This window comes from Lepisma saccharinum, chromosome 29 (genome assembly GCF_977018435.1).
Source record: "Lepisma saccharinum chromosome 29, izLepSacc3.1, whole genome shotgun sequence".
NCBI classification, from domain to species: domain Eukaryota; kingdom Metazoa; phylum Arthropoda; class Insecta; order Zygentoma; family Lepismatidae; genus Lepisma; species Lepisma saccharinum.
In genome coordinates this window covers 14,643,275-14,655,592 of record NC_139257.1, presented here as the reverse complement: position 1 = coordinate 14,655,592, position 12,318 = coordinate 14,643,275, and the positions used below count along the sequence as shown (strand labels likewise).

Genomic DNA, 12,318 nt, shown 5'->3' with positions numbered 1-12,318 from the left:
ATCAACCGATGCATTCTGGTGCATCAATCGATATGATGCATTTAGTTCTCTGAGTGCAGGCGGACTCGAACCCGTGCCGTCCCACAGTCTGAGCCCAAAGCACAGCGTCTTAAAGCGCACGGCCACGGAGGAGGACAGCTATGTAATGTATACCTTTATATATACACAGCCCCTTAGAAAAAAATCCTACGTACGCCAACACTTCGAACCGAAAGCTCCATACACAGCCAGGTATTAAAAGAGAAGAGAGAGTTCCCCTGCATTCAGGGCTACACATATCTTGGTGGCATTATACTCGAGGACTCACCCATGGCTGCCAGCCGGTAGTTGAAGGTAACCAGGACGATGTCTTCGTCCATGAAGAACCCAGGGCCGAGAATGGAGAGGAGGGTGCCTCCTGCGAACCATGCCCCTCCGTGGATCCACACCATCACTGGCCGGAGAGGACCCTTCAGCTGAAAGAGGAAGAGAGTCTGTTGACACCTGGTTGACACTTGCCGCTAGTCAGGTTTATAGGAGCCTTCCCGATGACGTAGTGATAATATCGTTTCGGGTCCGATACCCGATACCGCCTTTACGGCAGTGATCCTCTGTTGCTGCGTTTACCTGCTTGGGCAAGAAGCGACAACTTAAAAAAAAAAAACTCCCCAAACAGGGAAACAGGACTTTGTCAACATAATCGTTCTGCGCTGTTATTGCACATCGGTTGCTACGCCATCCCGGGAATAGTCTATTCGTGCTTAATACAAGAGCCCAAACAAACTAAAACCATAAGTTTTATCCTGGTTCAGTTACCACCAAAAAATGATGTGCAGACCGTTGTTACCTAACATGGCGACTGACTATGCTGGTTCACGAGCCCTTCGAAAGGGCAAGAAAATAATACCAAGCCTTTGGAGCAAATTCTTTTCCTCTCGCCATTTGAAATATCTGTTCCCTGTGTATTGGTTACCTTATTCTCCCCTCCTCTGTGAATGTGTCAACTACAGTTGAGACGGTGTATTAACAGCGAAGAACGGTCATTTTGACAAAATCCTGTTTCCCTACTGGCTGCTTTGGGGAGGGGGAATTTTAACGTTATCGGCTCATGCCCAAGCACTAGGCCTAATTGATTGTTTGACCGCGAGTTCCTTTACAAGTAAACGCGGCAACAGAGGGTCACTGCCATAAAAGCGGTCTCAGCGCCGGTTCCTTTAAGCTCTCAAAATTCCTTTCAAAAAACAAAAGGCGAGCTCTGACTCGGAGATAATAAGTATATGCAGTCTCCAGCGATCGTATCAGTGGGTGGAAGCAGTCATGTGATGGCTGCCGAGATTTTGCAGCAGACGACAGACCGCCGAGTGGGGGGAGCGGTGCCAGGATGAACCTTCTGACGTGTAAGTATGGGCGGAAACGATACATGACGCTCTTGAATTCGGGACGAGACTAAGACCAATGTATGTAACTATACGCACGGCCATGAAATTAGGCGGGTGGCAGAAGTTCGCGCTGTTGCCACGTCGGAGCACAACCCCTTGTATTCGGAGGTTTAAGAGAATGAGAGATCTCATTGTAGAGTTGGTGTTTGTAATCCATGTGATACAAACTGACAGTATTTGCTCGAAAGGTCAGGGATGACGCAAAAGTACCCCTGAGAGAGGTTGGTCTGACGCTCGAACTAGGCAACGCAGCCCGGTTGACATTGCCACACATTGCGCGGGAACCAGCGACCTTTGTCCTGCTCTCGCTTTGCTTTTCCCATACGCGACACCAGCGCAATTCTGCACAGCCGCCTATTTTCATGGCCGTGAGTTTAGGAATTACATCAAGACTAAACGAGATTTGACAGTATACGTCTCGTCTCGGGTTGCAGATTGAATTGAATTGAATTGAATTGAATTGACTTTATTGCTGGGCGAGGTTCAGCTGTTGCTGGTCTACCACCTAACCCCAAAAAGTACAAATTAAAAATTAAAATAAAATAAAATTCAAGATTACAAAGAAAATGAACAAGAAAGTACAATAAAATACAAATGAAATAAAATCTCATACAATAGAACAGATAAAAAATAAAAATTAAAATGAAATTCAGATTACAAAGAAATTGATCAAGAAAGTACAATAAAATACAATATGAATAAAATCATATACATTGGAACAATATTAGCAGTGAATTGGATAATAAAGTAACTGAAGTCGAGAAAGTTGATAGTAAGAAAAAAATAAATTCTGGCAACTCACAGTATTTATCATTATTCATACGTTGATTTACCCTGCTTCTGATCGTTCATCAGTGATTCACGGAGCATATCGCGAAAACGTCTGAAGTTTTGATTTTTGGTTAGATTTGGTAGTGCATTCCAGGCTTTGGGTGCTGCGTAGCTGAAAGTGGCCTCATAAGCTGAAGTTCTGCAACGAGGTAAGCTGAAACTGGCAGCGTTTCTGGTTGAATGCGAGTGAATTTTGCTTCTGAAGTTTAATTTCGAAAAGAGGTAGTTTGGGCTCTTGCTATTAATTATGTTCTGCAGTGTACAAAACAAGTGCAGTTTTCTCCGTCGTGCCATGTAAAGGATTCCGTGCTCATTAAGCACAGGGAGAATATGTTCACACTTTTTTGTTCTATATACATATCTAATGAATGCGTTTTGAACTTTCTGTATTTTTATTGCAAGCTTTTTTGTTATTCTTAGCCCGTAAACGACATCACAATAGTCAAATAGGGGGAAGATAAGAGACTGCACTAGGTTTAATTTTATCTTAGGAGAGAGAAAGTCTACCAGAAGATAGAGGCTTTTTAATATCGAATACGCCTTGCCACATTGTTGTATCACCTGCTCAGACCAATCGAGCCGCTGGTTCATGATCAGTCCTAGGTTTTTTACTGTTTCATAAACTTTAATACGCTGTGTGTTAAGAATTATTTCGCATTCATTGATGTTAATATGTTTTAAGAGACTGCCTGTTCCGATAATTGTAAATATTGATTTGATGCCTGTCTCGTTCTCGCCTCTAGTTGTAATGACTGCCTGGTTCTCGTATCTGTCTGTAAGGGCAAAATCAATCTTGTCTGTATTCTCGAAATGTACAGTATAAACAATATACACAGAGTATGCTTCTTAGATAAACCGGGGCCTACCTTGTGCGTGAAGACGTTGATGACGAGGCAGTCCTCCTGGCCCACCATGACCGGCTTCCTCATAAGCAGGTCCTTCTGGATGCACAGGGGGCCGTCCCTCGTAGCGTTCAGGACGCCGCTCCATCTCGCCGGAGGCTCCGGGGCCTGGAAAGAAGATAATCACTCGCTGGATCAAGATTTACAGGTCGCGTTCCTTTAAATATCGAGTGGAAGTTCAGTTAACCTTGTAATGACGGGGATGGGTTATTTAGACCCGTCTGGATATTTTCTGAAATTAGTGTCTGGATCACACGAGGCTGGATCTCCTGCTTGATTTTCCAGTTGGACTTGGGCTAGTTGCGTGGTACAGGCTCAGCTGCTAGTTCTCGCCTCACACAATACTTGTTGGCATACTCTGATCTGATTTGCTTTATTTTACTTCGCTTCTTGTGCCACTTTTGGCTAATTTGCGAAGATGGGAATGAGTGATGATATGATGAAATTGATGAATGGACACTCACAAATATCCATGCCCAGGCCAGGATTCGAACCTGGGACCCCTGGCGTCGTAGCGCAATGTGCTAACCACTCCGCCACAGGGGCCGGCTCTATTTCAATACTATTGAGCACAAAAGGATATCTCGCTCGACCACAGTTCAACTTTAAAAAATGCGACCTTAATTTTATATTATTATATTTTATGGAAACTCCATCTCTCTCTTAAACGTATCATAAATGTAACAGGTATTAGGAAAGAAATGAAGGCTTGACTTCATATGTTTACCGTTGTAGGTCTGTGATATATGATTGGATTTTTAAAAGATTTAAACATGTAATATTCACGGATCTCCCGCGTGGGTGATATAAGGTTTGAATTCTTTCCTGCGTTGTCACCGCATAAAGCGGCACTAGCCTCAAATTAATGGGTACCTGGGGGCAATCCTGGGAAGTAAAGGCAGCCGGAAAGTGGTGCTGATCGCATCACCTCCAAAATGGCCAAGATCGAGAATGTGTGTGGCCCTACTTCCACATCCCGTAAATGTGCCTTCATGACATGGTGCTACATGCACAGGGAACTTTACCTTTGCATGAAATATTATTTTTCGTGTAATGCTATCTTACATAAAATAGAAACAAGCGTGTTTCATACATGATTGGCCGAAGTTAGTATTTTCATTAAACTTAATAGCCAAAAAAACTTCGTTCCCACTTGCCACGGTTACCGACAAAGTTAATAAATTCGAAGTTGTACACTCAGATTAGGTGCAAAATCATGATCGTTTATCAGTTTAAGGTCTCCTTTGGTGTAATTGTTTTATCATAGCCGAAAACACTTTTAGTTCATCTTTTAATTCAGTAGCCTTCATGTGTTAACATTCCGGGAGTTTTCTACACTTTTCAAACAAAGATGGCATGTCTTTATGCTTAGTAATATCATAAAATAAATTGAATTCACTATGATGTTTAAGCTGCTCAAATCTTAGAGCTAAAATAATCGTCTAGGGCCTGGCAATAAATATCAGCTTTCTATCGTTTTTGTGAATCTTCAACAGTCTGATCATACTGAAACTGCTTCTTCTTTCGTTTCCGGCCCTGTACAGTGTTGCCTATCTTTGGATCATCTAGTATATCTAAATTCGATGCCAATTCTTTCTTATCAACCGGGAGTCACAGGTCGCCGTCCCCCGACGCCTCCACGAGTGGGGGGAGGGAGGAAGTGGCATCTAATAAACTTTGCAATTTTCCATCACTCCTGCTTATTTCAAAGCGCTCATATTTTTGTAAGAAATCATCTAACAGCATCTGACACATCGTAGATTAATGTTTTGAAGACATTTGCTCATTACATTACGTGGAGTAAAAAGTCATACCAGATAACTAGTGAGGAAAGTAATGTAAAGCCACACAACTGGTTTGCAATACACTGAGCCTCATGTGCGACCCTTTGGACAGTTTTATTGTCGCCACTTATTTGAAGGAGCGCATCATAGACCTCTCCCACTTGATATCTCAACGGAGTTAAGGCATCGAATCTGCTTTCCCCCTTGTGGCACTCAGAGGTTTTAAATTGAGACTTGTTACTTGCCTGCCCCCCCCCCCCCACCACACACACACACCCATACACACACTTTACCTCCGCACTCGAGGTTCGGTGCACTTCGCACTCGGCTCAGATTGTCTAGGGGTATCTTTCTTTGTACGACAATGCACGTGGGTTGCTACAAGTCAACATAATTATATAATTAACTACAAGAGACAACGGATAACCTTTACGAAACCTTATTGCTATAGGGGGCTAAATTACCTTGTCCAGCATCTGTGAAATTAAAAACTGAAATTTTGGATATTTTCTAAAGTTTAATTAACGTAAAATTTGAAGTATATACATGTCGTACCCGAACGTTCATTTCTTTATTTGTCGGGCCAAAACTCTAATTTGGATGTTGGAAATCTCTATTGTTTGTAACTGGATGCTTTACATTTCATGAATTACATCGGGAGTACGCTTGTCACACGGCAGATTCGCGTTACTCCAAGAAACGTCTTAACAGGCGCTAGGTCGCCCGACGTGTACATTTCTCAACCTCCACGGTGACAAGGCACTAGGCTGCCCGGCGCACCGTAATTACTTCAAAATAACATCCAGTACAAACTACCTTTATACCTGTAAAGTGGACACCAAGGCACTAGCTTGCCCGCAATCAAATCTCTTACAGCATCCGTTTCGGGAGACCTGTCCTCCGGTCCTAGCTGACCGAAGCAAAAACAGCCTCTCCCTTCCAAGTCTCAGTTCCAACAGCCGACCTCCCCCACTCTCATCTGGAAGTTGATATATGTTTTGTTGGGGTCTGTTGCCAACGGCCCTTCTTTCAAAATTTTTAATCTTTAACAGCTAAACTGCCCGCCTTTCTTTTGAACGTTCGAAAACACGAAGAAAGAACAGAGCTACATGGTTTTTATACATGGAATATATACGAACCTAAAAATGCATAATAAATTGATATACACTTATTAGTATTTTTATACACGTAATTACCTAATTGATTAACATATTAATAAATATTTCAATAAGGAAAAAATAACACTGTTGCCCTGACACCAGGGCAGGGTAACAGACTACTGATATGTTCCTTCAAAACGGTGGGTTGGCAACTTGCAAGTTATATAATATAATATTGTAACTTTCATTTCTTCAATACGCTTATTTTTTTCCACTCTTCAAATGTTGCCGCCCTGAAAATTTGCCGCTCTGGGCGGTAGCATGGTTCGTCCCCCCCCCCCCCCTTCCGCCGGCCCTGGCCAAACTTGTCGGTATACTTTTGTTCCCACAAGACATTGCGCAAAGCAGACAATCTAAAAAGATGGACGAGTGATTTGAAGGACGTTGTAGGAGAATTGCTGCTGTTACTAAAAATTAAAATAAAAAGAAAAGTATGGAGTAAAAATTGGCTTCAATGAACATATGGTAATCAGTGAGTACTGATACGCTTTTTAATAAACTTGGGTATGCATATTCATACATGAAATTTGCTTTATTTTACTTCGCTTTTCGTGCCACTTTGGCTAATTTCGATGAGTGATGATATGATGAAATTGATGAATGGGCACTCACAAAAATCCATGCCCAGGCCGGGATTCGAACCCGGGACCCCTAGCGTCATAGCCGGCGAAATTCAATTTTTAAATTGTGTAAAAGTCTGCTCATCCGTCGCGCACTGTATGCACTAATTATTCGGTGTAAGGTACAGTTGCCTTATTAATTGGGCTACGAAAATATCTGCTTGAGACATTCTCTATTTCAAGATCCTCCACCACCATCTTCAAGATCCGCCACTGTCCCTAATCCTAAATCTACACTCAGAGAACTAAATGCATCATATCGATTGATGCACCAGAATGCATCGGTTGATGCACTGAAGTGTGTTTTATGGCTACATAAACTCTGTAGCTCAGACCAAACGTTTAAGTGCGTCATCCAAAAAGATGCAGGAAGGTGCATCAAGGAACATCAACTGATGCATTGAAGTGCATCTCGATTGAAAAGAAATTTCACTTGAATTAAATGATGCACTTTGGTGTTTCTTTCACGACATACAAAAATGCACTCAAATGTTAGTCTGATTCTTTGAAGAAGCCATAAAACACACTTTAGTGCATCAATTGACGCATTCTGGTGCACCAATCGATATAATGCATTTAGTTTTCTGTGTGTATCTCACCTTGAACCGCCTGTCTCCCGTCGGAGGTTTAGCATACGGGATTCCTCTGAAAGCCAGAAATTCCCTGTTCTTGCGTGACGTCATAATGCTACCCTCCAGCACCCCCTGTTTGATGGTGACGCGGGGCTGCCCTTGGCACAGGGCTACGCAGAGAGCCAGAGACAAGAAGAGGAGCTTCATGGCTGATGAAGGCATTGCCTAGCCTGGAGATAGCGAAGTGTCTGGTTGTCGCAGGATGCAAAGATTTTTAGAGTTTTCGCTCGTGCCCTTTGCACCGTGACCCTAACATTGTTTACAAGCGGCGAGGTTTTTTCTATTATTCATATTGCGTCACAAGAGACCTGATTAAAAAGCCTATGACGCTTATTTCCATTTTAACATGTCCATTATCTCTTTCGTGTTGCCAATTACAAGTCTTATTTTGTTCAATGAAGCCCTCGGCAATTCTGCTTCGTCATAATAGGCAATAGGGTACGCCTACTGCATCGCTCGCTCGTACTGGTTGGAGTGTCCCACTCTCGAGCATTTACAATGATTGATTGGTTGAACTAAAAATCTTGGGTGCGTCAGCACTTAGACTACGGGGTCCAACTAAAATATAACTTTACAATGGAATATCATTTTAATGTGACAATAATCATACAGATACATACCGGGTGGCCAGAATAAATGTGTCGTGTCGTTTGCGCCGAGTCATTTACGCCGACGCTTCTTATCGGTTCATTTCCGTCGTGACATATGTCAAGACCTTCCTTGGCTGGTTTTCCCACAATCCAGAGTGTCATCACCGCCGCGCGCACGTGTGTTTATGGGCACATGGTGCATAGTGCATAAAGTGGACTTAAAACATAAAATCAAACGTGTGTTTATAACGTTGCACAGCTGTGTTTACACTGAAATGTTAAACCTATCCACAGAGTCAAATATAACACATTTATTTATTTCAAAAGACGTTACACAGGATTACTTGTATCAATTTTATTCCACAACACAAAATACATAAATCAGCATCAGAATATTAACTATTAATAATTTGTCGTTAATCGTCAAAAAGCATTGTAAATACAGTATTGTTAAAATATTGCAAGCATTCTACAAGTACTACGTAAATGTACACTTGTTATGTTAATTCTGGCAAACATTATATAAGTAATAGCTACGTATATATAAACACAATATTTCGATACACTTGCACAAGAACAGTACAAACGTTATTTTAATTCTTGTAGGTATGCAAATGCTCGAAGGCATCCTCGAAGATCGCCTGAGCTTCTGTACTTCGAAAGAAAACACTCAACACATTTGTCCATTTCGATGTATTGATATTTTTATATTCTCAGCCATCTTGTCGTCTCTTACAAGTCTCAGTTTTACATAAATACTTATTTCCCAATGTAGATCCCTTATATATACTTTCATCTTACATTCATTTACCAATCACCTTCCTTTTCAATCGAAGATAAACGTCATAAACACAGGTGCGCGCGGCGGTAATGACACTCCGGATTGTGGGAAAACCCACCAAGGAAGGTCTTGACATATGTCGCGGCGGAAATGAACCTATAAGAATCCTCGGCGCAAATGAGTCGACGCAAGCGACACGGACTCCAGAATAAAAGCTACCAAACTCAGAGCCCTCTGTAGCCTGTTTGAGGCATCGTAGAACTCTGAAATTTGGTGAATCCACTATGCAGACCATGGGAAAGAGGATGGCGATAAAAATAGTTCAATTTTTCGCCACCAGGTTGAAATGTGGAGCTGTACTTGCATGATGGGTTGTACAAATAATCACGTTAACTGATTTAGCTGAATTATTAATTAGAAAGACATTTGTTAGTGGCTGGAAGTTGCGAGAAAATAATCTCTCGTTTATTGCAAGGTAAAGGCAAATCCATAATCAACTGGAGCAGTTTAGGTCATTATTACAACCCATCATAAAAGTACAATGCCACATTTCAACCTGGTGGCGGAAAATCGAACTATTTTTTTTTTTATCGCCATCCTCTTCCCCATGGTCTGCATAGTGGATTCACCAAATTTCAGAGTTCTACGGTGCCTCAAACAGCCTACAGAGGGCTCTGAGTTGGGTAACTTTAATTCTGGCCACCCGATATGTAAAATATCCGTCTTCGCAGTTTCAGCCCACAATCATCTGTTTCATTTTCATATATCACTGTATTGGTAAGATACACTAAATAACATTTTAGCATAGAGATAATGACTATGTTCGGTTAAGTTTGAATTTCACTGCGTCGTTCACTGACGATCGATATTTTAGGTCCCACTACCACAGACAAATTACGGTTATACGTGAACTACTGGGATTCGAGTGTGCCTGTTTGAGCGTTATTCGCTCGAACGAAGCAGCTTTCGTGCGCTATCTAGCGTTGTCCGTGCGAACTATTTGGCGCTCTAGCGAAAATCTCTCTTTCTGCAGCGCTATATAGCAATGATTTGGTGCAGATGGTAAACGCTGGGAAAGACAGTTCTCCGCTGTGACTTCAGCAGCTCTCCCCGATGGCGCAGTGGTAGCGTCGTCGCCTTGTAATCAAGGGGTCCCGGGTTCGATACCCGGTGGAGGTACATAGTGGTTTGGATCCCACTTTAAACTGTAGGTCCAGTCCCGATTAGCCTTACTGTGCACAAAATGGACTTAAAAACAGCAACTCTATCAATGAATCACACTACTGAGCGCTGGAAGTGTTAGATAGGCCAGCATTCTGACTTGCGCCCCGGAGAAAAATTTTTAAACACGAAGGGCGCCGTGGAACAAAATAGTTTGGAAACCCCCTGTGGTATAGTATAGTGATTAGCATGAGCTGAAAAAGTAAACCTCTGTGACGGTCGCTCCCGTCCGTCCGTCTATCCAGCATCACCTGTCTCAGAAACTTCCATAACTATAAACACATCCGCATACAGGAACTCCCCAATGGCTTACTAATAACGGGATCGCCTTGCAAGCAAGGGGCTCGGCTTTGATACCAGGCGTAGACATATCATGCTCTTTGTGAGTATCCATTCATCAATTTCATCATATCATCACTCATCCTTATCTTCGGGATTACACAAAAGTGGCAGAAAAGCGAAGAATATCATTTACTCTAATGCTATTTATTCTAATTTGCAATGTTGTACAGGTGGCCAGAAACTTCCAGCCACTAACAAATGTCTTTCTAATTAATAACTCAGCTAAATCACTTAACGTGAGTGCTGAACAAAAGTTGGGAAGTGATCACCATGCCATTAAATAAGAAAGAACGTGCATTGTTGGTGAAGTTGTTTTATCAGAACGGTAGTAATAGTGCAGCTGCCCTGCGAGGTTATCGTAATGCGAAAGGACTTCGAAAGGGGCCCATGACGACGCATGGATTAAGAAAGATGATGAAGAAATTTGAAGAGACTGGAGATCTGGGTGTTGCAGCAGGAAGGGGCCGTCGGCCAATTGCAGTAGAAGTTGTCACCGAAGTGGCTGTTGCAGTGCCGGATAGAGCCTCTTGTTCCTGTACACCTGACTTATGTTTTTCCATATTCAATACTACAGCCCCACATTTCAACCTGGTGGCGGAAAATTGAACCAACCTCTTCCCCATGGTCTGCATAGTGGATTCACCAAATTTCAGAGTTCTACGATGCCTCGAACAGGCTACAGAGGGCTCTGAGTTGGTTAACTTTAATTCTGGCCACCCAGTATGTTTTACGGATATCAATCTTTTTAATAATGTAGTAACGCGCTATCTCGGCCCAGAGACAAAACAAACGCACTGTAGAAACAGAACGACGTTTTTCAATGTGCTAATCAGAACAATTCTTGCATAAGTCAGCATTGCTCTGATTAGCACATTATGAAACTCGATTTATTGCTGATTGATTTAAGTTTTCTTCGCTTCTCTGCCACGCTTCGCTCATCGCGACGATGGAAATGTATGTGGATAAAATTAGATGGATGAAGGGATAATGACGAACACACCCGAACGACACAACATAAATCCAACGTCGGATCATCCTGGCTGTAGGTCAAAACGCCATAGCCTCGCAGTCCACGATCTACTACGTAGAAGAGAGGCTAAAATTGGGTGTTTTCGGAATGGGTCAGCCCTTACACACCGAAACCAGATTTATATAAGCCGGCCTCTGCGACGAAGGGTTATCACAGCGCCCTCGACGCCAGAGGTTTCGGGTTCGAATCCCTACCTAGGCATGGGTGTTCTTTGTGAGCGTTTCTTCATCAATTTCATCATATCATCACTCATCCACATCTTCGCAAATTAGCCAAAAGTGGCACAAAAAGCGAAGAAAAACAAACCACATCGATCGATCGATCAATTGATTGATAGCTGGCCATGCAGGCTGAATAATTACTTAAAAATTTGAGGTGATACATTGTTTGCAACTCACTCGGCAGCCATTACATCTGCACTTGTGACGTAGATTGATTGATTGATTTGCTTTATTTTACTTCACTCTTGTGCCACTTTTGGCTAATTTGCCAAGATGGGGATGAGTGATGAAATGATGAAATTGATGAATGGACACTCACAAACATCCATGCCCATAGGCGCCGACTCCATGGGGCTTGAGGGGGCTCGAACCCCCCAATGTTAACTACGTAAGACCAGAGCCTCCAATTAATTTTGCTTAAGAGGATCTAATGTATTATTTTGATTCTCTTCTAAAGTTTACTTTGAATTGTGCCACATGAACTTAACTTTAAATACACATTTGAAATGTTCTGGACCATCAACTTTGAGTGGCTGAGACCGCTAAACCATCAACTTTGGGGGGCTATGACCAGAGACAGCAAAACATGACTTTTTGCTATATACTAAGTATATAATTATGAGTATTGTTAATATTTTTACTAAAAAGAGTTTCAAAAGACGATGTGCATGAACTAGGAGAGTGGATAGGAGTTCGGGCTACAAATGGCTCTCACATGACATTCAGAACGAGTTCATTGATATATTAGGGAGATCTGTTTTACGCTCCGTGGTAGCAGATATTAAA

At 42.2% G+C, this 12,318-nt stretch overlaps 1 protein-coding gene across 1 annotated transcript in view; it reads right to left on the bottom strand.

The window, feature by feature from the left end:
• LOC145981399 (uncharacterized) overlaps positions 1 to 12,318 on the bottom strand; it is a 128,926-nt gene that overhangs the window by 24,835 nt on the left and 91,773 nt on the right. The window contains exons 13-15 of the mRNA XM_083114637.1: positions 7,315 to 7,512; positions 3,116 to 3,259; positions 308 to 455 (exon numbers count right to left, since the gene is read on the bottom strand). Of these exons, the coding sequence (XP_082970763.1) occupies positions 308 to 455; positions 3,116 to 3,259; positions 7,315 to 7,512 (490 nt within the window). The remainder of the gene's footprint in view (positions 1 to 307; positions 456 to 3,115; positions 3,260 to 7,314; positions 7,513 to 12,318) is intronic.